Source organism: Lithobates pipiens, unplaced genomic scaffold, assembly GCF_037356315.1.
Source record: "Lithobates pipiens isolate NorthernLeopardFrog02 unplaced genomic scaffold, aLitPip1_a1.2 Scaffold_8, whole genome shotgun sequence".
In the NCBI taxonomy this organism is placed as follows: Eukaryota; Metazoa; Chordata; class Amphibia; order Anura; family Ranidae; genus Lithobates; species Lithobates pipiens.
Genome location: NW_027507903.1, coordinates 299,553,936 through 299,581,872, shown reverse-complemented (window position 1 = coordinate 299,581,872; position 27,937 = coordinate 299,553,936). Strand labels below are relative to the sequence as shown.

Below are 27,937 nucleotides of genomic sequence, written 5' to 3'. Positions count from 1 at the left end.
GTGACGTCAGAGGCGGGCGGGGTTCTCGTTAGAAGAACGGTGCCTGGGCGGATGGCCGCTCTTAGGAAGCTCTCTATGGTGATTGGAGCGGCAGTGGCGGCGCTGGGCTCGGTGCTCTTCATTGCCTTGAGCCGGTACATGCCGAGCCGGAGGAGGTCCAGATACCAGCTGGAGTACAAACCGCTGTATAGTCAGGTGAGCCGCTCCCGGCACACTCCGCCCTGCCTCTATGGGGTGATGAGTGTCACTATCAGGGTGTGCTGTGATCACATGACAGGGGCTGAGGTATGGAAGTGTCACCCCCCAGTGCCTCACACACCTCGGGCAGGAGCAATGACAGCTCAACGCTGATTGGTTCATGCAAGACAACTTCTCCTCCCATCATCACCCCAGAGGAGCGGTCAGTCCTGTGCATGAGCCCCCTATGGGAAGAAACCCTGCATTCATAACATACAACACTGTACATTGATTATATATCTGCAGAGCCTTGCACCTATGATCTGTGCCCCCTGGGTGCAGGCTCCTGCATTCTTTATATGCCAGCTCCCTATGGAGGTCAACATTGACCCAATATGGACATATGTGGTCAATCATATTGACCTGTAGTGACCATATTGGGTCAATGATGTCACAGGCATCCCCTCCCCTTTGTGTTGATTGGGCAGGAGTGATGGCTTCCTTCCAGGTTCACTCTGACCCCAAGTTCAGACCAGATCTAGGCTCATCCCTGGTAAAAGACCTTCCATTATGGGGCTGGACTACAGGGGCAGTGACCTCACGCCACTTGTTCTCCAGTGAGATCTGTGAAGACATCTGCCTTGGTGTCAGATGGGACTTGTAGTTTCTTTTTTTCCATTGGATCTGTGAATGGATGATGTGTCTGTGTGTGACCTGAGGATGTTATGGGGGTAATGAAGTTGGGGGAGGGGGGATTTCATCTGTGATCAGCAGGGCTGGACTGGGACGAAAAATTTGGCCCAGGACTTAATCCACACAGGCCTACTTTAATTTTTTCAAACACGCACAAAAAAACGTACATAAACTATATGCACAATTGCACACAAAAAAACAAACATTCCACTGTAAGTATAAGTGTGTGTGTGTGTGTGTGTGTGTGTTGTTTTTTTGGGGGGTTTTTTTGAGAAAAAGACACCATTTTAGACTGACACGATTTGAATGAATTACTTAAATTTGGGTCTCCAGAGAGCCCCTGCCCCATGAGAGATGATGTAATCTCTCTGCTCTGTCACCCACCCCACTTTTGGGACTAGTGGCTATGGGCCCCAAAAGCCACCCCCTAGCGACACCACTGGCTGTCACTGAAACTCGCCCACCGGGAGACTCCCGGTAGTCCTGATAGCCAGTACATGCCTGGTGATCAGGAAGTTCCAAGTGTATTCAGGCTGGAGTGACACCCTGGGCTAACAGGATGTTGGTTGATATGCTAGATGGGCTTTAACCCAATAGAGGCCAAAGAGGTAGCTGGCCAAAGTTTTTGGGGCGAGTATAACCTAGGCATTATCCACACTACATTTGGTAATTGCCCATTTAACAAGTGTTTTTACACCCCCCCCCTTTTTTTCTCCTGCCCCTAAAAGCCCCTCTATTTTAGCCTATGTGCCCTTGCATACATGGGTATTTCCAGGCATTTAGCCCTGTTCTCACAGTGGTGCGACTTGTCATGCAATTTGGAACTGTCAAATGGTACAAGTCACACCCCATTGCCAGCAATGGAACTGTTCATATTGCCAAGATTCATGTCAGTGATTGTAAAAAGGGTTCCAGCACCACCTTTTACTGATTTCATTGTGACTTGGTAAATGTTAAAGTGGAGCTACGGGCTCCTTTACTTAAAAAATTAAGCCAGCAGTTACAAATACTGTAGTTGCTGACTTTTTTTTAAATTATTGGGACACTTACCTGTTCAAATCCAGTGGTGTCTTCACCCAAGCTGATTTTTCAGTTGGCTCTCAGGTGATCTTGGGTAAGGGAAACTGGCAGTGAAGCCTTGCGGCTTCACAGCCAATTCCCTAGTGCATATGCACAAAGCGTGCTGCTCTTTGTAAATAGCTGGGCGTTGGAGTAAGGAGGAGGGGGGCTGAACTTCCAGATGCAGTTGCCCACTCCCCCTCTCCTGAAAGATGCCAAATGTGGCAGCAGAGGAGGCAAATAAGCGGAGCTTCCACTTTTGGGTGTAGCTCTGCTTTGCCGCAATGAAATCAGCTGTGCAGATCGCAGTGAAGTAGCACAATTTCAAAGCCGCACCGGGGTGAACGGGGGATTTAGGGGTAGGAATCTGGATGCACCAAAATGGCATTCAGGTTTGGAGCATTTGGGCAGGAAAAAAAAGTCAGGCATGTAAAAGCATCTTAACACTGTGCACATTAACATTAAACAATCGTTCATTTCAAAAGCCATAATAAACGTATATTCTGGCCAATGGAATGAGCAAGTGCCCAAATACTTGATGTGTCTAAACGCATATAAATGTGTTTGAAAAATGCAACTTTAGGCACATCTATAATGGTGGTCATCTACTGTAAGTAGAAAGGTGTTCAGAAGAGCCTATTGTGTATGAGGCCGGGGGGGGGGGGGGGGGGGGGGTTGGAAACAATGTGGCAATGCAACTTCTAGATGGGAACTCCCAATCTCTGTAGCTATGAAAGATGCAGGAGAGTGCCCCTGGGACTTTATGGGCAATGGCCACAACTAGATAGAGCCTGCAGCTGTCGCGGTGCCCCGGGTGAGGGGGGGGCCCTGCAGCTGTCGCGGTGCCCTGGGTGAGGGGGGGGCCCTGCAGCTGTCGCGGTGCCCCGGGTGAGGGGGGGCCCTGCAGCTGTCGCGGTGCCCCGGGTGAGGGGGGGACCCTGCAGCTGTCGCGGTGCCCCGGGTGAGGGGGGGACCCTGCAGCTGTCGCGGTGCCCCGGGTGAGGGGGGGACCCTGCAGCTGTCGCGGTGCCCCGGGTGAGGGGGGGCCTGCAGCTGTCGCGGTGCCCCGGGTGAGGGGGGGGGGGCCTGCAGCTGTCGCGGTGCCCCGGGTGAGGGGGGGGCCTGCAGCTGTCGCGGTGCCCCGGGTGAGGGGGGGGGGCCTGCAGCTGTCGCGGTGCCCCGGGTGAGGGGGGGGGGCCTGCAGCTGTCGCGGTGCCCCGGGTGAGGGGGGGGGCCTGCAGCTGTCGCGGTGCCCCGGGTGAGGGGGGGGGGCCTGCAGCTGTCGCGGTGCCCCGGGTGAGGGGGGGGGGCCTGCAGCTGTCGCGGTGCCCCGGGTGAGGGGGGGGGGGCCTGCAGCTGTCGCGGTGCCCCGGGTGAGGGGGGGGGGGCCTGCAGCTGTCGCGGTGCCCCGGGTGAGGGGGGGGGGGCCTGCAGCTGTCGCGGTGCCCCGGGTGAGGGGGGGGGCCTGCAGCTGTCGCGGTGCCCCGGGTGAGGGGGGGGGCCTGCAGCTGTCGCGGTGCCCCGGGTGAGGGGGGGGGGGCCTGCAGCTGTCGCGGTGCCCCGGGTGAGGGGGGGGGGGCCTGCAGCTGTCGCGGTGCCCCGGGTGAGGGGGGGGGCCTGCAGCTGTCGCGGTGCCCCAGGTGAGGGGGGGGGGCCTGCAGCTGTCGCGGTGCCCCCGGTGAGGGGGGGGGGGCCTGCAGCTGTCGCGGTGCCCCCGGTGAGGGGGGGGGCCTGCAGCTGTCGCGGTGCCCCCGGTGAGGGGGGGGGGGCTGCAGCTGTCGCGGTGCCCCGGGTGAGGGGGCTGCAGCTGCTCAAGAAAGAAAACATTTTCTACTTTGTCCTTTTTAACAGAAGTCGGTCAAACTGGGACAGCCAATCACTGCTCCCTGCTGAACCAGCCGGATTTCGCTCAGTGTTTGGCCAACTTTATTGAAAGGTTGCCAATAATTACAATGTAATGATCTGGGGGAAAAAAAAAGTTGCTTAGCAAGTGAAAAACAAAAACAAACTTTCCATTGACTGCGCATCTATTGCTCAAAACTATCCAACACTGGAAAGGGCATCAGTGATGATCTGTATGAAGATTGGACAATAATGGGGACTATTTAGAAAAGATCTGCCCATGTATTGCCATCTGAAAGAGAGATTGAAAATAAGTTTCCTCGCAGTGAAAAGCTGTTGGATTTGCCCAGAGCAATCACACAGGAAAGTGTCAGTTGAGTCACTGACTAATTTAGTGTATAATCGGCACTTTCCCCCATCCTGCATGGTCAGCAGTCCCGGGCACGCTATGGAGACCAATGGCTCTCTAGATAATGGTTGTGCCGCTTTCAAGGGCTCACAAAAATACTTCTTTCCTAGGAATGTAAATGGGTGTTGGAGTTTACTGGCTTTCACATTTGCCTTCTCTGGAATGTGTGAACAGCATGCATCTTAGCATGTATTGTGTTAAAGTGGATCTTTAGTCAGAAAAATTTTAGTCCTGCTAGATCATGTCAGGCTGGCCCATTTTGCAGGTATAGCTATGTAAAACATTAAAAATAAGTGTCTATACTGTGTAAAATCCAGTAATACGCTGTAGAGGTCGACCGATATGGATTTTTCTCTGGCCGATACCGATATTTAGAAATCGCCACGGCCGATATGATGCCGTTTTTATTTTATTTTTTTTCCCCCTTTCATCTCATAAAATCTAACAGTTAAGCCCCATACACACTATCGGTTTTTCTGCTCAGTTTTTCCTTCAGATTTACCAAAACCATATAATATGAGGCCAAACCTTAGGAGTTTCAATTTGTATGCAATCAGGCAGGCCCTTGTACTACATGATTTTGGTAAACCTGAAGGAAAAAATCAGCAGAAAATCTGAGTGTGTATGGGGCTTTAGACACCTTTCACACTGGGGGCATTTTTCAGGCGCTTTTGGGCTAAAAATAGCAAAGTAAAGTGCCTGCAAAACGGCTCCCCTGCAGTCTGTGTGGAAGCTCGAGTGCTTTCACACTGAGGAGATGCGCTGGCAGGACGTTAAAAAAATAAAAAAGTCCTGCAAGCAACATCTTTGGAGTGGTGTATACAGCTCCTCCACCACTCCTGCCCATTGAAATGAATGGGCACCACTGCCGAAGCAACTGCAATGCGATTTGGCAGCGGCGCTTCACGGGCACATGTAACCCCTTCCTCGGCCGCTAGCTGGATTATAAGTGCCCCGCTAGCAGCCGAATAGCGCCGCTAAAATGACGGTAAAGCTCCGCTAAAACTGGCAGCGTTTTACTGTCAACGCCTGCCTGCTCCAGTGTGAAAGCAGCCTTAAGTGATAGAAAATTTCTTACATTTATTAAACAAAACAAACATCCAAACAGTTCACTTGTATGTATAATTTAGATTAAAAAAAAAAAATTATATATATGCACACAAAAACAGGTAATCAAATCTTTTGGATGAAAATAAAATGGGCTAACTTTACTGTTTTATACCTTTTTTTTTTTTTTTTTTTCCCAAAAAAATTGCGTTTGAAAGACCGCTGTGCAAATACCGTGTGACATAAAATATTGCAACCGCTATTTTATTCCCTAGGATCTCTGCTAAAAAATATATATATATATATATATATATATATATATATATATATATATATATATATATATATATATATATATATATATATATATATATATATATATATATATATATATATATATATATATATATATATAAAGTTTTGGGGGTTCTAAGTGAATTTCTAGCAGAAAATACTGGATTTTTATTTGTAAGCATCAAGTGTCAAAAAAGATTTAGTCTTTAAATGGTTAAACTGAGAACTTCTACACACTGAGTTGAATTCATTCAAAGTGTTAGGCTCGGTTCACACAGTGGGCGGCGCGACTTGCAGCGCCGCGACCTGCACACGATCAGCTGCGACTTGCAAAACGACTTCTGTATAGAAGTCAATGCAAGTTGCCCGAAGTCGCCGCAAAAGTAGTACAGGAACCTTTTTTCTAAGTCGGAGCGACTTGAGTCGCTCCTATTAGAACGGTTCCATAGTACAGAACGGAGCGCGACTTGTCAGGCGGCCAAGTCGCCCCTGTGTGAACCGAGCCTAAACATTGTATCTCTGATCTTTTCTTGGCAGACTGCCCAGAGAGGAGACAAGTCCCTTCACTCAAGTCTCCAGGCAACTTGCACTGACTTCTATTACTGAAGTCATTTGCAAGCCGCGCTGAATAGATCGGCCTTTTTTAACAGCACAATCTGCCGATGCCGATTAATTAAAAAACGCCAAATATCGGCCGATATATCGGTCGACCTCTAATACGCTGTCTCACTGTGCTCTGCACATGCTCAGTTTCTCTCTATTTCTCAGCACTGTCAAGCAAACATTCGTACAAAAATTCTCAGTACGTTTGACTTAATGAATATTATTCAAAAGCATTTCAAGATTTTTTTTTTTTTTTGCGTTTAACATTCGATGTTGGAATGAATGGACTTTCCTACATGAAAACCACTTGCGCTGTTAGAAAAGCATTTCTTAAATTGTGCTCATTGCTGCAGTTGCAAACAGATGTCGATTGATTTGCTCCCACTAACAGAAAATCAGACAAATGTTCTTGGCACAAAACAAAATTCTACTAGTATGCAGCTTAAATCGGCAGATGTGGGCTGATCAGATTCATCTTGTCTGATCTCTATGGTCACCTTGGTTACCCTTGTACACTGACCTCTGTGATGTAAACACCATGGAGTGTATTGTAGAGTCATAAAACTTAATAGCACACCATATGGAGCTACCTAAGGGCAGCCTGTGACAACTAAGCAACTACACATCAGCTTTGTTAATTGGAGGAGTGTGTACAAAGAAAAGTCATTACAGTAACCTTGTTACTGGGGTCACCTAGATACATATTGATCTTATGGCACATTTTGTGATTGTCTAGGCAACTGTGTGCAAATGCTGACTTGTATCAAGTCCCAAATCACTGCTCTGTAGAGTGAGAGGCACATGTATTCAACTGTACAGGGGACTCGCACATCTGACTTTTATCTAAGGGCCGCTTCACACCACAAACAGACCGCATGGGTTTCTGCATGCAGTTTTTTGATGCGTTCTGTTTTTTTTTTCTTCTCTTTGTTTTTATTTTGCATAGAGACAAGTGTGCATTTTGCCAAGTTCAGTACAGTAGTGTGTTTTTTTTTTTTTTTTTTTTTTTTTTTTTTTTTTTTTTCCACACTGCACTTGTGTGAACTATGCATTAGAACCCATATAACCTACTGTCCATGCATGTTTTTTTTTTGTTTTGTTTTTTCCATGCAGAAACAAACCTGCCTTGGACTGCATCTGGTGTGAATCAGCCTCAAGGGCCCTTTTCACACGTGCTTTCCGATCAGGTCTACCTGTCCATTTCAGGAAGCTCCATGGAGCCCTATGGACAGGCTGATGTAAATTGATTTGTGTCCATTTAGTTTCAGGAAAAAAACAAATGGAAGTGGATTGCAGCCTTTTTCTGTTTCCCTGAACCTAAATGTGACGCAATCCTGCTGCCAGGCTCATCCACCTTGCCCAACCGTTCAGTGTCTGCTACTCCTCTGTTAATCCCTCCACTGGCTTCTGCTTGATTAATTAAATTCAAAATGCTAACAATAACTTCTAAAGCCATCCACAACTTTGCCCCCCGGCTACATCACTAACCTAGTCTGAAAATACCAACCTATTTGTCCTCTTTGTTCCTCCCCAGACCTCCTGCTCTCTAGTTCCCTTGTCACCCCATCCCATATTTGCCTCCAGGAGTTCTCCAGAGCCTCTCTCATCCTCTGGAACTCTCTACCCTAATCTGTCCGACTTTCTCCTATCCACTTTCAGACAATCCCTGAAAACTCATCTCTTCTGAGAAGCCTATCCTGCTCCCATCTAACAACTGTACACACATTTTCTTCATAAGCACATTCTCCAAAGTGATTTACCTTTTGGATCTCCTGACCCTCCCTCTTAGATCGTAAGTTTTAATGAACAGGGCTCTCTGATCCCTAATTGTAATTGTATGGTTTGTCCTTATGTTATAAAGCAATGTGTAAACTGTGAACATTTATATTATAAACCCTGTATAATAATAAAAAAAATGGGGTAGCCTGATGTAAAAGTCAATTTGCCTCCAGTCGCCCATAGAGCTGTCACAGGTCCACCAGACACAAACTGGCAGACATCCCATGCTGAACAGAAGGACTCTATTCCTACTCGGAGAGATTCTGATTGGAAATCGGTCTCTAGTATACAACTCATTCAGGCGTTACAACACAAACAAGCAATTGGCTTTCAATCAATAGTTGGAAGCTACAATCACGTTTTTAATCGCATGTTTTTAACCTGCAATACCATAAGCTGGTTACTTGAATTCAAAACCAAAGCACCTCTGCTGCTAATTAATACAAAATTATCAAATGCCTACTAATGAAATCTGATCTAAAGTGATAGGAAGGGAAGTTATGCATATTCAATTGTTTTGATGGGATTGCATATCAATCAGATAATAAAATTTGAAGTATGCATGGCCACCATAAATAACCCCGTGACGGTGTTGTAGTGTGTAGTATGGAGAACAATTTTTTTTTTTTTTTTGTGCCTTTGTCAAACGCACATAGAAAAACTGACGTCTGCATCACGGTGTGAACAAAGGCCTAACTGACATCACTAGTGTCATTAATACAGTGATCATTGTACTAATGACACTGGCTGGGAAGGGGTTAACCTCAAGGAGTAATCAAGGAGTTGTGTGCCTATCCATGTGTAATGTGTGCTAATTTATACTAAAGACCTTTTGTTATTGCTACTTTGCAGGGTATGAAAACAGATAGTTCCCTCTGTAGAGAGTCCTGTGTTTGATAAAAGCACATTTCAAGAATTTTATTCATGGCCTATTTTGGTTTGAAGTTGTATTTTAAAAACTCCAAATAATGCAGTTTACTTGTATTCCTAAATATTTAATTTTACGTTTGCAGATGACAATATAGTGAAAATGTTGTGTGGTGTTTTTTATTCATTTTCTTTTTATTTATTTCTTTGCATACAGCCGAATTATTTGGATCGTCAGATTTTAGTCCTAGGTTTGGATGGCGCTGGGAAGAGCAGTATAATTCATGCCCTGAGCACAAACACCACCAGATCAAGCTCAGCACCTACTCATGGGTTTAACACTGCCCAGATTCTCAGCCAGGGACTGAGGATTGAACTACTGGAAGGTGAGCTCTTCCATCAGGGGGAGTTAAATTTGTAGAAATCTGTGTAATTTACTTGCTATTTTAGAGGGATTTAGACAGTGCCATGTGTGTATTTACACACATAATGTCACAAACTACATTTATTTAAAGAGCAAGCATTTTTTATTTTTTTTTTTAAATGGAAACCTACACACAGAAATGTGTAGGCTGCCATTACTGACCCCCCTATGTCAGGGATATGCAATTAGCGGACCTCCAGCTGTTGCAGAACTACAAGTCCCATGAGGTATAGCAAGACTCTGACAGCCACAAACATGACACCCAGAGGCAGAGGCATGATGGGACTTGTATTTTTGCAACAGCTGGAGGCCCACTAATTGCAGATCCCCGCCCTATGAAAATACTTGTTTGGCGGTTTATGGCTTTGGTGTGTAGTCCCTGATCTGAATCGTGTATGTAAATGTTCTGAGGCCATTGGATTGGCACAAAAGCAAGGCAACTAGGTGTTTTTTTTTTTTTTTTTTTTTTTTTTTTTTTTTTTTACAGGAGAGATCAGTAGAAGCCTATGCTCTCAATGAAGCACCATTGGCAGAATTTACAGGACAAGAGAAGTCCTTCCCCTTAGCCCTTGTAAACACGGTAGGAGATTCCGACGGAATGTGTCCGATCGGACCGTTTTGTCGGATATTCCGACTGTGTGTGGTCTACATCGGAGTATCCGACGGACCAAGTTTTCCAACTTGTTGGTAAAATTTTCAGACAAAATGCTCCGATCGGACATACTCCGATCATGTGTAGAGAATTCCGATCGGACAAAGTGCCACGCATGCTCAGATAAAATTCCTACACCAAAGCTATTGGCTACTAGCGTGAACATAGTCCCGTCGTAACTAACGTCATCACGTCGGATTTTCCGACAACTTTGTCCGACCATGTGTATACAACAGTTTCGGACAAAATCCGACGGAGTTGGTTGTCGGAATCTCCGACCGTGTGTACAAGGGCTTACAGTCCTACACCAGGCTGCTGGCTGACAGCCATAGTTCCTTGTTCTAGATCAGCCTTGACTTGGTGTTCCTAAACCCAGGACCCTGCAGTCAATATATCTGGTCTCACACAGTACACAGAAATACAATTATTTTAGTAAATATAAACTGCTAAATGCCTTTTCTCATCTGCAGTATATAGCAGTTTATCACTTTTACCAATGTTCAGCCGAGCACTGGTTGAAGCTTTTAGGCTACGTTTCCACTATTGTGACCCCCAGAGTCGCACTATTTTGAATGCAGCTTTGATCCAACGTTAGTCTCCGGATCAAAGTCACATGAAAGTAGTGCAGGAACCTTTTCAAAGTTGCTGCAACTTTAAGTCACATAAATTGGAACAGGTGCCATTGAAATCAATGGGCTGTGACTTGTCATGCAGCTTTGTGTCCAAAGCTGCATGACAAGTCGAACTAGTGGAAACAGACTTAGAAGTTTTTAGTCTCCTTTTTTGACTGTCCTATGAGGCTGCATGACCCCTGACCCTCTGTCTGCACAGAACTGATTGGCCATGTGCTGATTACATGCACTCTCCCAAGAAAAAAAAAAACCTCTAGCAATACACACCAAATTGAGCATGTGCAGTGTCTCCTGGGGCTCTGCTATTAGCAGATGGACTGGGGACTGTGGAAGAAGAGGATCTGAGAAGACGGGATCAAACAGCCCTTTTATGCCATGCAAAGAATTAACCCCTTAGGTTAAACAGTGTATATGCAGGAAAGCATGCTCAGATGTTCAGAAATAATACAAAAAGAATAGCAGAGCAGCACATTGTACCATAGTGTACTAAACTTTTATGAAGTATAAAAAGCTGTGATAATGTAGCAGGCTAACTGAAAAGAGCCAAGCCCTTCCCAGATGCTTCCTTTGCTTTTTACCACACTTAGATTTTATATCTAGACTGGAAACATTTGTTTCGTTACAAGACTTGGTTTATTTTTATTTTTTGCTACAATCTGCAGGTCTGACAGTTTTGTTTTTTTATTAGTTAAACTGATAGCTGAAAGCAGACAAGTTTGTTGTAAGGTAATACTACATTCTACCTAGTTACACGTGAGTGCTGTACAGCTGCTATTATAGTGGTTGGCAACCTTTGTGAAACAAAGGCAGGGTAAATTCCTCAATGAGTAAAGTAAACAAAGTGAATTAAAGTTTCCATGCCTGGACTACAAAAAAACAGTGCTGCATATGGGACTGTGTAATGTGCAGCAGAGTGCAGGGCTCAGAGCTGTAATTGCACAACACAGCTTGCAGTGAGCAGTGGTTAGAAGTGTCTTCTTTAGTTGGTCAGCGTGCAACCTTCACTGTACATGCCCCCTTATACCCTGGGTGGTCAATGTTCAGCCCATCCCATCACTGGCAGAGTGTGCCCCCTTTTGTTGCAGTCAGTGCTGAGTGATCTCCTCTTACATTGTTGGTCGATTTTCAGCGTGACCCTTTGTTGGTGGTCTGTGCTCAGTGCATCTCCTTAGTGTCTTCTGTTGGTGTTCAGTGTGCTACCTTCACCTGTGGGTCAGCTATCAGTCCATCCTCTAACTGATGGTCAGTGCTGAGTGTGCCTCCCCCCTTACATTGGTGGTCAGTGCTGAGTGTTCACCTCTTACATTGGTTGTAGTGTGACCCTTTACGTTGGTAGTTGCTTAGTGCATCCCCTTATATTGGTACTTGATGGTCAGCATTCCCCCTTAAACACTGTGTGGATGAAGAAATCTCCATTGTATTTAGGCAAGTGCAGTAACCAGATTGCAATCAGTTTGGGCCGTTCACATTGGCGCGATTAGACATGTCAGATAGCAGCCCATTGCCGACAATGGCACTGTCCCAATCTGTGCAAGCCCACCTTAGTGGCACTGCACCAATTTCCAAAAGTGGTTCCTACACTACTTTTTGGTGAACTCCTCCCACTAAAATGCAGTTCTGAAACCATCCTCCCCCTTTTTTTTTTATTTATTTAACAAAAATGATGGGGGGGGGGGGGGAAATAGATAATAATAAAAAAATATATAGAAATTATTATTATTTTATTTATTTTTTTGCAAGTCCATCCATGGCTCCAGTTTTGGCTGATTCAGCAGAAATCGCCCTAAATTCGATCCACCTATGGGGATGTTAAGACCTGGGCCCCCTATGAAAATTTTGTAACAAAAGATTTTACGCAATTTTCTTGCAAAACATGGAACAAAGGTTGAGGGATCTGCAAGCACCAGTTTTTATATACTGTAATATTTCTCCTCTCCACAGTAGGTGGTAGCCAGAACCTTAGGACATACTGGAACCAGTACCTGAAGAATGCACATATAATGGTTTTTGTTGTGGATTCCACGGATGACAAGCGCCTGCAGCTTGCTAGACAAGAACTGCATCGACTTTTGGAAGAGGCGTCGCATTTACCACTGATGGTGCTTGCAAACAAGCAGGTAAATCTCAGAGGTGTGTGTGTTTGTGTTTTTTTTTTTTTTTTTTTTTAAACTATATATATATATATGTATAGATTCTTAGTTTTAAAAATAATTCCCAGATCACTATAGGTTAGCTATGGAGATTGCCCAGCAGAAGCTTTCTGCTTTGTCTTATTGAAATCTTGGGCAATACTTCCCTGTAAGGCCCTTTTAACACTGACAGAGTCCACCAGCAGATCTTACTGCTCAGCAGGGGAGCAGGCATCAGTCAGCTGATCTCCACTGAGCAGGCAGATGACGGTTCCATGTCCAGTCTGCTGATGCAGAACAGACGCAGCCCGATCTCCTCAATGATAAACTGACTGCCAGCATGTCATCTGATTTGCTGGAGATTGGGGGGGGGGGGGGGGGGAGAGATGGATTGGATGTCAACACACATCTGGGGACATCCACTGCTCCATAGAGAGCAAAGGATGGTCCAATCAGGCCTGCCTGGGAAAAAATGGCAGGTGGCCCTGATCGGTTCATCAATGTGAAAGGGGTCTAAGAAATTACTTTTTGACTTTTTTGTGTGTAAGCTCCAACTGGAGCTATTGAGTCCTGTAAATGGGTTTTATTACAAAAGACAGATGTGAAAAGGAGCCAAGAGCACTACCTGCTGGCCAAATATAAGACTACATGATATGTAATATATGGTTTGAATTTTAAATCTTTTTAAAGACAATGGGGGTTATTTACGAAAGGCAAATCCACTTTACTTCCAAGTGAACTTGTAGTGCAAAGTCAATGTAGATCCGAGGGGGACATGCAAGGAAAATAAACAGCATTTTAGCTTGCACATGATTGGATGATAAAATCAGCAGGGCTTCCCCTGATTTCAGATCTACCCCTCAAATTTACAGTGACTGCACTTCCAAAGTGTAAATAACCCCCAAAGTGTACTCACTGCGTTTACATTCTTTCAACACCTATACATGTCGTCACTTTTTATCAGCACTTGTTTTTATTTGGATGTAATTGAGAGAATTGTGAATATTATCTAGTCCAACTATAAAAACCTTGCACTTGATTTGGATATAGGTTGGAACTGCTGCACTCGGTTGCACCTGAATACCAGGTCTGAAGTAATGGCCAATAAATTAAAACACGTGCGCTGTCTTCTTCAATAACACTTGATTCTTTAAGTAAACAAATGTGCATGTGAGGTTTTGTTTCATAGTACAGATCAAAAATATGTGCGATAAAACAACCAAGAAACAATACACTTCAATACTAGCTTGTAAAAAAATAAATCAATGTGTAAATAATAATGAAGGCAATTTATTGATCACTCATAAAAAGACAAATCTTTAAAAAGTCTATTGCGCAAAACAAAGTAAGCCCCAGTGCACTTTTTTTAATTGGAGCACAGAGCACTTTGTTTTGCAATCTAGTATTGATGTGGGTTGTTTAGTTCAATCTAAAAATCAAGTGTTAGGCCCGGTTCACACTAGTGTGACAATTGCTCCTACTTTTGAGAGCACAAGTCACATGATGTGTTTAAAAAAAAATATCAATGATTCCCTACGAGAGCCGTTGTAACTGGTCTGACTTTGGAAGTAGTTCCTGTGCTACTTTGGTCAGACGTCTGTCAGATTTCAGCCCATAGAATTGAATTTGAATCTTAGCTGATCTGACTTGTGGCATGCGACCTGTGCTCAGAGGCCACGTTGGCAATGCAAAATGTATTGGAAAAAAAACAAATCAAAAACACAGGCTGGCAATCCTTGCAACCAGGACAGCAGGGGGACGAGTACAAATGAGAGGCAGAAGCATGATGGATGGACTAACCGTTACTTGCTGGAGCATGACAGGACTTTGTAGTTCCACAACCATTGGAGGGACAAAGTTTATCCACCCCTGCTCCAGAGGTTCCTTGAGCTTCAGCCAATTGATTTCCTATCTGCTGGTGCCTGAATGGTTCTGGGTATCACAGTGAGTGACACTAACTCATTTGAATTTTGTAAGCACTCTTCTTTTAGCTAAATATGTGAAAAGGAGACCAGAGCTCCATCTGCTGGTGGGATAGAAGACTACATAATCACCATTTCATCTTTTGCTTGCTTTTTTTTTTTTTTTCCCCAATTTAAGCCCTGCCTATAAAACAAAACATGGGCACTACTTTTACTGAATGTAAGTTAATACTCATGCACCATTTGTAGGAAGAGAGTAGTACCACAGATGTAAAAGAAAGCATCATCCAGGAGAAATTTTTAGATTGCATCTGACATGAGATTTGGATCTTTGATGTTACACTGTCTAGGCTGGCACGTATTCTTTAATGGGTCAAGACATAAAATGGCTCAATACTTGTGTAACATAACGCTCTAATATCAGTTTTGTTTTCCCTTCTCTCATTAGGACTGTCAGTTGGCACTTGATATTGCTACTATTCACTCAGAGCTATCTTTGCATCGACTCCAGGGCCAAAGGGAGGTGACGTTACTAGGAACCAGTGCTGTTTGCGATGGATTTGGTCAGAGTACAAATTTACAGATTGTAAGGTCACTGCTTGAAGAACGGTTACATCAACTGAGAGAATCAGAGCAAAATATACATCTGCAAAATAGCTGCTGGCAGAACTCATTTGAAAGAGAGAAAAGTGCATAATGAATATGCAGACTTGTCCTGCTACATGGCAGGGAGAGCCAAGATTCTAATTTGTGGAAGGACTGACCAAAGCTATGACCAACAAGATACAATCTCAGAGGGGACAGGATGTGAGGGCTGGTCCCTGCTCCACCCTCTGGCCTTTTCAGAAACATGCCTATCTACTGCTGATAACTTATTTTATAAGAGGAACCAAAATATGTTTATATGCAATAAAATATTACTTTGGCATTGTCATTATTTAATGTTACAAATACATAAAAAATATACAATTTTAGGATCGGCTGGTCATGGGTCTGCTTCATGCCAGGATGGGCCTTGGGTAATTGAAGTTGCAGCTGGATTTGATTTCTGTCCATTAATGGAAAAATGTCTGCACATAAGTCACAGGGCATATCAGAGTCTTCATAGAAGAAATCTCAATAGGTGCGTCACTGATTTGTTCTTGATGCAAGCAGAGTCTGGTACTCCTTTGGGTGATGATGCTTGTACAGGTTTACTTTACGCAATATCTGTTTGGGTGTATCCTGGTAGTAATTCTGCTCATCTCGAGCCATTGCCTACACCGAAAAATGAAAACAGAAAAGACAATAAAAATAAGTCCCTCTACCAGCCAGCTTAAGAAATGTATTTAGCTCATCTCAAGTCCAGTATATGTTTACTGCAAATGCTCTCTTACCAGTAATAACTGACTAAAGATGAGCAATTTTCAATCAACTTACTAATTGCAATATACATCCCTTCTAGTAGGTTGCTTGAAATTCTTGTGTATCCAATGCAGGGATACCTTCAGAGTACATATTAATAGCTGATTGCATAATTCTGTTATTGCAAATTAATGTAGATGTCAAGTACTATGTAGAGCATAAAAAATGGCAGCTTGTGGGTTAAAAAAATAAATAAATGGATTTATTCAGAAGCCCTAGATCATAAACATTACCTACTAATATACAAACAAAATTGTGGGACTACAATCTTATATGAATTAAAGTGAAAGCATATACATGCCAAAACTTTCAAGTGTATAAAAAGCAATAATACACATTGCAACAAAAACTAAAATAGAATGAATGAATAAGAGGGGTAATTGCATTGGTGTGCAACTACTCCCAAGACATAATAAAATGGCAAATGTTCAAATGGAGGTCTATAGGAGTCTCTATGTAGTCAAACGCTGACACTCGAACAGACTTGCCAGAAGTAGACTTCACAGATGGTGTCGCAGTAAGCAAATAATGAGGTACTCTTACCAAATCTGTTGGACACAGCCGCCCTACAGCGCTCAACCCCCCTGCGCTGAAGTGGAGGCAGACTCCAGGACCGGAACCAGATGTAAAGGATGATAACCCCCGTGTGGATCAACGGACATCAGGACTGTAGGCTCACAGTACCATCGGTAGAATTCAGTGTGAGGGGAAAAAAGATGCAGGAAAAAAAAAAATGCAAAGATGCCGATAGTGCAGGTCAAACTTAAAAACTAGGCTTTATTCACATCAAAGTGTGACAATAAAAAGAGATCTCAATGCATAAAAAAGGCAATGTGAAAAGCACAATACAAGCTGGTCCGACACATTTCGACTCAATGGCCCCACCCCCTCAGCTGAAAACCGTAAGTGAAGCCACTCAAACATGTGACAAAGGTCAGGTCAAATCCACCCAAATATTATATACACGTATTTACCTTTAGCCTCGAGTATTTTGGTCCTACGTCCAAAGGTTAGTTCTGCATCTAGTATACATTATGTTCAGATGATGTTGTTTACGAACGGATTTATATTACATATTGCTTGTGTATATAATATTCGGGTGGATTTGACCTGACCCCTGTCACATGTTTGAGTGGCTTCACTTCTGGTTTTCAGCTGAGGGGGTGGGGCCAGGCCATATCCTCATTAAGCTTAGTTTATAAATGTTTGGGCAGTATGAGGAGGCTACAGATATGCCCCAGTAGAAGACCCATTGAGTTGAAATGCGTATGACCAGATTGTCTTGTGCTTTTCACATTGCCTTTTTATGCATTGAGATCTCTTTTTATTGTCACATGTTGATGTGAATAAATTAAATTTTTTAAGTTTGACCTGCACTATCGGAGTCTTTGCATTTTTTTTTCTGCATCTTTTTTCCCCTCACACACTGAATTCTACCGATGGTACTGTGAGCCTCCAGTCCTGATGTCAGTTGATCCGCATGGAGGTTGTTATCCTTTACGTCTGGTTCTGGTCCTGGAGTCCGCCTTACCTTTAGCGCAGGAGGTTCAGCGCTATAAGCCTGTATGACACACCACTGTAGGGCGGCTGTGTCCAATGGATTTGGTAAGAGTACCTCATTATTTGCTTACTGTGACACCATCTGTGAAGTCTACTTCTGGCAAGTCTGTTCGAGTGTCAGCGTTTGACTACATAGAGCAGGGGTCTCAAACTGGTGGCCCTGCAGCTGTTGAAATACTACAAGTCCCATGAGGCATTGCAAGGCTGACAGTTAAGAGCAAGACTCCCAAAGGCAATGGCATGATGAGAGTTGTAGTTTCGCAACATCTGGAGGGCCACCAGTTTGAGACCCCAGCCATAGAGACTACTATAGACATCCATTTGAACATTTGCCACTTTATTATTCTATCTTGGGAGTAGTTGCAAACCGATGCAATTACCCCTCTTATTTATTCAATTTGTTTAGTTTTTGTTGCAATGTGTATTATTGCTTTTTATACACTTGAAAGTTTTGGCATGTATACGCTTTCACTTTAATTCATACAAGATTGTAGCGCCACAATTTTTTGTTTGTATATGATTTAGGACTTTGTTTGTAGGCAGCTTTTAGGTCTGTATTGTTTTGCGGTATAGAGCAGTCTTTTTCTTTTCTCTTATTACATACTAATAGTATGGCAAAGAAAATTGCCCCAATGTATGCATTTCAGGAAGCCTTTGTTCCCACGCTATTCTCTAATGGTAAAAAGAAAAAAGTCTTCTGCTGAACTGGTCAAAATACAAGCTGTAGGTGACCCTGTTGGCACCACCTGGCTCTGCAAACTTATATTAAATCACATTTTTAAGAACCTTTGTATATGAAAATCAAACAAATCCCCACACAAGGCAAGATGCAGGGAATACAGATAACCAAGGAGCAATTATATCCAATAAGTACAAAAGCTATTCTGTGTCCCTGAATCCAAAACTGCATAATTCTTTTAGAAACCTAGGCGAACAAGTAGCTCAATCAGTGCAATTTACTGTGAGAATAATTACTTAATATTGCTTTTAGGTGGAAGTGAAATTGCTTTGTGTGCCAACAAATAGTACTGCACCACTAAAATATCTTATAATATGACTAAGCAATAGATTGGTTTATGTGAAAATTTGAAGCAATAAGTGTTTTTCATACGAACTGCGTTTGTTTGAATCTGCTATCCATTCAGGTGGGGTGAGGTCCCCTTAAGGGCAACCTGTCTGCAGGCCACACAAATAAGGCTCAAGAGACCGTTATCAAAATTAAGGTCCAGTGAGGATGATTCAACATAGCCCAGGAGACATGTGAGGGGGGGGTTCAACTGCAAGGTTGATCCCCAGTAGTCCGTTAAGCATACCAGTCCAATACCTCAGCAACTTGGGGCAATGTCACATAAGATGAATAAGATACTGGGTGTCCACACCCCAACAACACATAAAAATGCAGGGGTCCTATAAACTTCCTAGAGGATAAATATCTGCGTAAGTCTATGCGAGAGGGACTACAAGACGTCTTCCCATATCACCTGATATGGGTCCTTGATAGAATGGGGTAGGGCTGTAAAAATCCATGTACAGTGTTATAAGGGCACTCTGAGAATGGGGACCAAGCAGACAGTATCTCTAGAGAGGCAAGGGTCCAATGCTATATACCCAACACTAAGGGCTGCACTCAGAAAAAAGAAGCAAACTCAAACCAAACAAGACAGAGGCGCCCCTAAGTGCAGAATTAGTAGCCGTTTATTGCCCCAAACAAGATTAAAAACACTTACAAAATCTACCAAATGAAAAAGCGTGTAGTCATTGATAATGCAAATGGTCCAGCAGACGCATGGGTCCCCGGCGTGTAAAGAGTCTCACAATTGTGTCCTGTGCTGTACCAAAAACATAGAGCTAACAGCAAGCTGATGAATGGGTACACACACACAGAGTTCATGATGGATGGGGATCCCGGAAGGGATGTCAGCAGTGAGAGACCAGAGCCAGCATGAACCAGATGTAGTCATCAGGTAAGGGACGTGTTTCGGAACATTAGTGAGGTCCTTTTTCAACCTAATCTGTCCAGTGTTTTATGTTCAATCTTAGCACCCGCCCAACATGTACTGTGGCCGCATGGCCACTGTGGGAGCCTGTCAGCAAGTCCCAGCCACGCATCACAACCAAAAGCTCCATACAGCAGAAACAAGCTCTGTTTCTCATCCCTGCAAAGCAGGAATGAGAAACTAAAATATCAATTAGTAAAAGCAGTGTATAGACATTACACATTTGGCCATATATTTAACCCCCTTCCCAGCCTGTACCATTAGTGCAGTGACAGTATTAAAGTCACTGGTGAGGTCAGTGACAGTTCCCCCGTCAGTGTCAAATTGCCTGTTGCATTATCGCAGCCCTATAATAAGTCATTGATCGCCGCTATTAGTAGTACATATATTAAAAAAAAATACCAATTGCAGTGTGTGTATATAAAAATAAAACTGCAAAAGCACACACACCATACTTTGTAGGCGCTATAACTTTCACGCAAACCAATGTACATGTATGGAGATTTTTTTTTTGTTAAAAATCAAAAACATGTAGCAGAATATATTGGACATTTATGAAGAAATTTGATATTTTTATTGGATATAAAAAAACACAACGTAAACTTTTTTTCTCTTTCATTCATTGACAGACACAGCGCTCCATTATTCAGAACCATAGGGTTATACCGACCCCTACAGGAGTAGGACACTAGGCAGAAAAAAAAAGACTTGGCTATGCCTATGGGCAGTCCTAGGTGGTATACGCCCCCCTCTCTGCTACAGGCCTTCAGTTTTTTTCTGCCTAGTCAGGAGTAAGAACCTAGTTCCCTGCTGGGATCTCTAGTCCTGGCCACAGCCGTTACTCGCTAGGTCGGCCGCGACATAGCCCAACTGGACAGGGGCAGGCCCTGCAAGTTAAACATCTTGCGAGGTCTCATACGACTGGGTCTCAGCCTTCGGTGGCGAGAGGATCTGTCTGGGAGCGTTACCTACACGCTTCGCTGGACCCCTCCTCTCCTTCCCTGGACATGGCATGGGGCGCAGGTACTCCTTCCCTGGACATGGCATGGGGTAGTCGGTCCCTCCGGGGGTTCTCCTCCACCCCTCCAAGGGGGGGTGGATCCCTTGGGCCCACCTGCTGCAGTGGTTGGGCCTAGGAGGCAGGTGACCGGACGTGGTGCTCCTCTCATAATTTAGGCTGCGGCTTTGCGGCCTACTGACCGGGTGGCCACGCTCCCTGTCCTGTCAGGGAGTGAGGCTGATTCCTCCACAACTGCAGTGGTACATGAAAAGATGCTTGTTGTCGCACTTCTTACATCTGTGCGGGAAGATAAAGCGGTGGCTGCGGCAGAAGGCAGGTTCCCATTTAGCACCCATATGTCGTCTTGCACAGCAAAAGTGGTCCCTTCTCCCTATTATTTTTCCAAATTTGTACATGAAGACTGGGAGTGTCCAAAGTGCCCCTTTGTGCTTCTAAAAAAGTTTGCTGTGCTCCTTCAGAAGTGGACTGTTCCACCAGTAGTGGACCCCCCAATCTCTAGGCTGCTCAAGGCAACCATGATTCCAATAGAGGAATCTCTGGCCTCTAAAGATCCAGCTGACATACCTGGAGAGGGAACAGAATCCCCCTGCCTTTGCTGCATTGACTGACCTGTTGGTCTAGGCACTGCAGTTTGTCTGCTATGCCTCTTGACCGCAGTTCCCCTGGTTGCTGAACTTGGTTTCCACAGTGGTGCTTAGACATGTATTGTTGGGGGCTTACGCTAGATGACATTACACGTTTTGATTTTGTCTGGTTACAAGAGTTTTCCAGCCTTGTTCCTCAAACTGTTTTTTTTTTTGCTTCTAATGTGCGTCTGTCACTGGACGGTTTGCGGTTCTCCTTGTGGGGCTGTGCAAGCCCTGTTGCTTCAGAGTGTGATGTCCTGAACAGTTTCAGGGGTTTTATTCATACCGGTTTACAGTCCAAAAGATGGAGGCCATGGTACGGCCAATTCTGGACCTCAAGGCCCTGAACCTGCCTGATGTGGGTACAGAAGTTCGGGATGGAGTCCATCTGCACGACAGTGGCACCCCTTCCTCATGGGGACTTTCTGGCTTCTATCGACATCATGAATGCTTACTTACGAACTGCACTATGTGCCCCGATCCAGCACGTCCTCCGTTTTGCTGTGGGTGCCGAGCATCATCAGCAAGTGGTGTTGCCCTTTGGTCTTGCCAGCTCTCCTCGGTGTTCACAAGGTGTTGGCCTTGGATCTGGCGAAGTTACGTCAGTGGGGGTTTGCATACCTGGGCTACCTGGACGATCTTCTTCTGCAAGTCCTCAACTGCCCCGAGGGGTAACGTAGCTCTGTTCGTTTCTCTGATGGGGCACTCCTGAGGTAGATCTGTTTGTGTCCTGGCTCAACAAAAAGGTCCAAAAGTTTCTGGCATGCACCTCAATCGCTCTGGTGGCCCACGGGGCAGGTCAAAGTTTAAATACAATATACCTAGACTTTAGGTACAAAAATGTAAAAAGGCAGAAACAATGTGACAGTATTTCAAAGCCCCGTAGTGTAATTAAGATCCATCACTGTGGTTTCCGTGACCCATCTGTTTTTTTTGTATTGTGCATGTCCTCTGGGAGAGAATCACCCCCACTATTTGTCTGTGACCAATATCACCCAGACTGAAGCTGAAGGAAAATCCCAGCTCTCACACCGATAGAGAAGAATTCCTTTCATGGGGACAGTTATTCTAGTGATCTCCCTTACTTTGGAGAGATTTTCTCTTATTTCATGATGGATCTAGGAATTGAGTGGAACCCCCCCCCCTACTGGGACACTGATGGATTAAACAAAAAAAAAAGACAGGGTTTTACTATTTGCTACTTTATGCAACACAAAAAAGTGTAACCAATTTTGTAATAGAATTAATTGGTACCTTGTAGTCTTCACCATAGTTTTCCACCATGTGACGAACATACAGAATCATGTCATTCGAGATGCCCATAGTCTTTTTGGATGGAAGGCTGGCAGCAGCTTTCAGTTCTGTAACATAACACATAGATTAGCACAAATGCAGAAGAAAATCTGACTGCCCCCCCCCCCCCCTCCTTTGGTCTTGGAACAGGGAAGTTAGGAGGAACCAAGCAGTCATTTCCTCCTCTGGAGATCTCAGGCTGCAGGTTGGACATGTACACCACATGGAATATTTTGGGTGCCCTCTCTAGAGAATCCTACATGACATCATCAAGTGATGCTCTCTTGATTGGGTACCTGAGAATTCTCTATCCAAAATAGGGATTTCGTGCAGCCCACAAATTCTTAAAATGGAACTTTAGTCAGAAAATGAAGTCCTGCTAGATCAATTCAGGTTGGCACCTTCTGCAGGTATGGGTATGTTTATGTATGTTTATTAAAAAGTCAGCAGCTATACTTTTTTTTTGCTGACTTTTAATAAACTAAAAAGAAGCCTGGAACTCCGCTATCTAAATGTCTAGAAAACAAACAAACAATCTGTTGGCAACCTCTGGAACTAACATTGTTTTACACTTTATTTTTTCCTGATAAGGTTGTAGTGAATAATTATAATTTTAAAAAGAACAAATGCAAATATCTATAAAAAAAAAAAAAAAAAGACATCTGAGAGCTGCAACATAAAATGAAGTGCCATTCCTTGAGTAAAAGACTACATGGGCAAATGTATTGCAGGTGGAGGAGACTCACAAGCCACTCAAGGGGTATATGAAAGCTGCAGTTTATAACCAATCCTTTTGAAACTGAATGTTTGGAAAGGCATCTGCAAAATGTCTGCCTACACTGTTTCCCCGAAAATAAGACCTAGCGTGATTGTCGGTGATGGCTGCAATACAAGCCCTACCCCCCAAATAAGCCCTACCCTGTTTCCCCAAAAATAAGCCCTACCCTGGAAATAAGACCTACAAGGACTTAAACTAGGGATTTTTTATGGGGTGTAGGGCTTATATTGCAGCCATCACCGACAATCACGCTAGGTCTTATTTTCAGGTAAACAGGGTATATATGTGCAAATTTCTATTGCTGACTGCTATAGGTGTATAGCTGATAGTCTGGGTCTTTACAGCTCCAGGAGGGACAAATGCTGTCACAGTTTGTTACATTTTATAATACAAACTTTGCAGAAGCATATGAGATTGAGATCAGACTGACATCTTACCTTCTAGTACATATGGCTTTCGAACTCTGCTCTGTTCACCAATCACCTACAATAAATCAGAGATCACAAACCAAGCAGTATAATACAGTTTTAATAAACCATTTAAAGCTGATCTTTGAGAATTTGATAAAAATCTACTGTTGCAGAAAACCCTCACACTGCAAAGATCAAATGCTTGTTTAGTCCAAGTGGAAGAAAAAGCTGTATTACCTACACTTTCCCTCAGTTAAGCACTATTCTCTTCCACCAAAAACACTAAGCTGTGCGCAGTATCTCAGGGTCAACACATGCTATTAATCCTGCATTTTACACAAGTAGATGAACTACCGACCAGGACCCAAAGCACCTTAGAGATCAGGCTATGCAGTACTGGATGGGATGGGGGAGAGAAAGCCTGCTGGAGCAAGGAATAAGTATTACACCTTATTCATGCACCCCTAGATTAAAAGAACATTTAAGGGGGGCATTTCAAGTATAAAGTTTGTCTAATTTCTGCAGTTCAGCTTTAACCACCCCCCGCCTGCCTTATAGTGAAATGACAAGGAGGCTCTCGTTAATATGACGTCGTCCCACTCTCGCTGCGCTTGCGTACCCACGCAGCGCGTCGATCGGTGGTGCGCTCTGTCCCTGGGCCAATGATGAGCCTCTTTACCCATGTGATTGGCTGATCTCATGTAAACAAGGAAATGCCCAATATCGGCATTTCTCTCCTTACACTGACAGCGTGAGAGGAGAGCTGATCAGCAGCATTTCCTCACAGGGGAGAACTGCACAGATCATCAGTGCTGTCCCTACATTGCCCAGCAGTGATGACAATCGGTGCTGCCTTTCAGTACCTGCTCATCAGTGTCACCCATAAATGTACACCAGTGAAGGGGAAAAATTATTTATTTTATAACAAACTGAAAAAAAAAATTCTTCTTCAAAATTTTCGGTCTTTCGTTTGTTTTTTTTAGAAAAATATAAAAAAAAAACCTAGTGGAGATTAAATACCACCAAAAGAAAGCCTAGTCTCAAAAAGTTTTTTCCAAACTTCTACTGTCCAATATTGACGAGCCTGTGCAAATTGTAGTCGGTTTCCTGTTCTTAGCTAACAGGAGTGGCACCCCGATGTGGCCTTGTTGCTGTAGCCCATATGCTTCAAGGTTCAATGAGTTGTGTGTTCAGAGATAGTATTCTGCATACCTTGATTTTAACAAGTTGTTTCACACATAATGTCAGTTTTTGCTCCGTTGAACCCCGCTGAGACGGTGGATGACAGGTCCGTCTCTGCTCACTGTGCAGAGATGGGCCTGTCAGATCTCTGTTCTCCGCTATGGGAGATCGGATGAAAATGGATTTGACTGTCCGTTTTCATCTGATCCGCCAGATGGATGTAAAATAGGATTTCCATCCGTCTGAATTTAGCACTGCTAACATCCGTCACTCCATAGAACTGTATGGAGCTTCCATTCAGCTCCGCCTAAAAAACTGACAGGCGGACCTGAATGGTCCGCATGTGTGAGAGGGGCCTTACTGTTGCCTATCATCTCGAACCAGTCTGCCCATTCTCCTCTGACATCATTTCCAGCCATACAACTGCCGCTCACTGAATATTTTCTCTTTTTCGGACCATTCTCTGTAAACCCTAGAGATGGTTGTGCATGAAAATCCCAGTAGATCAGCAGTTTTTTTAAATACTCAGACCAACCTGTCTGGTACCAACAACCATGCCATATTCAAAGTTACTTAAAACCCCTTTCTTCCCCATTCTGATGTTCAGTTTGAACATCAGCAAGTCGTCTTCATCATGTCTAGATGCCTAAATGCATTGAGTTGCTGCCATGTGATTGACTGATTAGCAATTTGTGTTGCCAAGCGATTAAACAGGTGCACCTAATAAAGTGGCCGCTGAGTGTATGGTGTCCTTTCATGCCAGTGCGGTTTACTCCTGCCATTCTCCACCTTCCCCCTCCAAAGAGAAACAAACGCTTAGGCACATCTAGATCATGGTTACAGGGCTCCCACTTCTTTAATTGCAAATACCCAGCTTTAGGAGCCAAAAAAACAAAACACGGTGTGGGCTCTGACTGGTTGCTGGGAGAATGCCTCCATACTAATTTCCTCTTTCCTGGTATTAGATCTAATTCTAAAGTACAGATGTCCTTTAAAGATACGTATCCTATGTGTGAGCATTTCAAAGTGGAATAACTGATGCTTACTGTGCGTTCACGTATCGGCAGAGCTTTATTGGGGTCCGCAACCAGGCCCATCTCAGCCATGTTTCCAGCCAGTGACTTTGAGCGATTCCAGGCATTTCTAATCTCATCACTGTAAATAAAACACATAAAAATGTATGCATCAAGAATTCTTCACAAATATATTGTTAAAGGCTAAGTTCACCTTTTAGAACATGTGAAGCCGTATTTACAAAAGGTGTCCACATTATTATGAGAACATTAGATGGCTCTGCTCCAAAGCCACAGTGCAGGCGATCCGCCAGTTTTCCTCTGCTGCAGGTGCCAGTCTCCTCAGAGCACACCGAGCTCCAAAATATGTAGAAAGCACAACCATGAAGCAGTAAAGACTCCAGTTTTTGGTGCTCAGTCCTGGTTCACACATATGCGATTCCAGTGCGGGTTCCCGCATTGCATGTCACTCACAGGCAGTTCACAATGCCCGCTGCTAAATGCTGCCGGGTATCAATGTAAAGTTCGCAGATTGCAGTGCAAAATATCAAATGGCGTAGGATTTGGATCACATAGGTGTGAACATGCGATCGGAAAAAATAAGTATAAGAATATATATTGGCTTTTTTGGGGGGGGGGGGGGGATATTTATTATAGCAAAAAGTATTGCTTTGTTTTTCAAAATTGTTGCTTTTTTTTTGTTTGTTTATAGCACAAAAAATAAAATCTGCAGAGATGATTAAATACCACCAAAAGAAAGCTCTATTTATAGGGAAAATGTCAGTTAAAGGGACGCAGTGCCATAACGCAAAAAATGGCCTGGTCATTAAGGGGGTAAATCCTTCTGATCCTTAAGTCGTTAAAGCATATTATACAGCACAGTGCTTGTGCTGTGTAATTTGGCCCCCTGTATCACCTGAAATACCTGGCTGATCCTGCCTGGCTATGCCCTCCCCCTGTAAACAAACTACAGTTTATCATGGCTGCTGAGCCCTGTCACCGTGGTCAGTTTACATGCCTCCGTCATCTGCTCTCTCCTCTCTCCACCTGTCAGCTCTTACCAGTGCCCACCCCCTCCCTCCTGCTGCTGAAATAGCTGTAGAAAATACACACAATCCTCTCTTTTAGAAAGCATCCTATGCTACAGTGTTTGTACTTTGTAAAAAATACGTCCATTACTACCTGATTTCTAAGGATGAGCTTAGGCATGTTTGCAACAAGCACGTGCCAGGAGGTTGGCACTGCACAACGCTAATCACAAGCGGTGAGACATTTTCCGATCCGCGGTTGTATAGAGATTGAGGAGCGTCTCACTGCCTGTGGTTAGCGCTGTGCAGTGCGGACTTCCTGGTGGGCTCTACACGTGCTAGTTACGAACACGCTTGAGCTCATCCTTACCGATTTCAGAGTGCCTCTCTGCGCTTACGCGACTCTCACTTACGTGGGATTCTCAGGCCCTCCCGTTCTAGCTGTCAGCCCAGGAGCAAAGACGAGTAAAAATGGGCACTTTTTTTTTATAAGGAACATATACTGAAACATAGGACGGCAACGGAGGGGATTATGCATAGTTTACAAAGTAGCTTAACAACCACTTTAAGCTTCATCAGGGTGAAATTCTTCACATGGGCAGGACCTATGGGAATTGATGGAGCTGCAGCCGGAGTTTTGTTTACGGTCACCGGTGCACAGCGTTGCATGACCGCGCAATCGCCAGTTAAGTAGCGCAGTGCTAAATACTAAAAAATGGCTGACCATGAAGGGGGTAAAATCTTCTGGGGCTCAAGTGGCTAGGCCTCCTTTCTCTATCCAACATCTATAAAAAAGGTTTTTTTATGTGCTATGTTGTTTCCAGTGTAGAAGCATGGTGGCAGACTAAAGTACAGTCAGAGCCTCCTGGGGTGAAATGAGCGTACTGCAGCAACTCCTCTGTCACAGTCTCACCATTGGATCCTCGGAGCACTCTTCTTCTTCGCTCGGCGCCTCAGCTTCTTCCTATCCACATTATAATTATACGTGTTCTTCCGAGTCTTCCTCACTTTCCCCATCTTCTCTCTCACCGACAACACATGGGCAGCAGAGCGCCGGCGCACAGCACAGACGTCACACGGACGGACGGAGAGACTT

At 44.2% G+C, this 27,937-nt stretch overlaps 2 protein-coding genes across 2 annotated transcripts; one reads left to right on the top strand and one right to left on the bottom strand.

Annotated features, from left to right (window-relative positions):
• ARL10 (ARF like GTPase 10) lies at positions 1–15,455 on the top strand. Its single transcript, XM_077472590.1, has 4 exons — positions 1–195; positions 8,988–9,156; positions 12,420–12,595; positions 14,978–15,455. Exons 1-4 carry the CDS (start codon positions 52–54, stop codon positions 15,224–15,226), a joined length of 738 nt encoding a protein of 245 aa, XP_077328716.1. The 5' UTR covers positions 1–51; the 3' UTR covers positions 15,227–15,455.
• Positions 15,447–27,919, bottom strand: NOP16 (NOP16 nucleolar protein). The gene is made up of 5 exons (XM_077472591.1): positions 27,755–27,919; positions 25,847–25,955; positions 23,646–23,691; positions 22,392–22,498; positions 15,447–15,786 (listed from the first exon to the last, which is right to left on the bottom strand). Exons 1-5 carry the CDS (start codon positions 27,856–27,858, stop codon positions 15,658–15,660), a joined length of 495 nt encoding a protein of 164 aa, XP_077328717.1. The 5' UTR covers positions 27,859–27,919; the 3' UTR covers positions 15,447–15,657.
• Between the last annotated feature and the right edge of the window lie 18 nt (positions 27,920–27,937).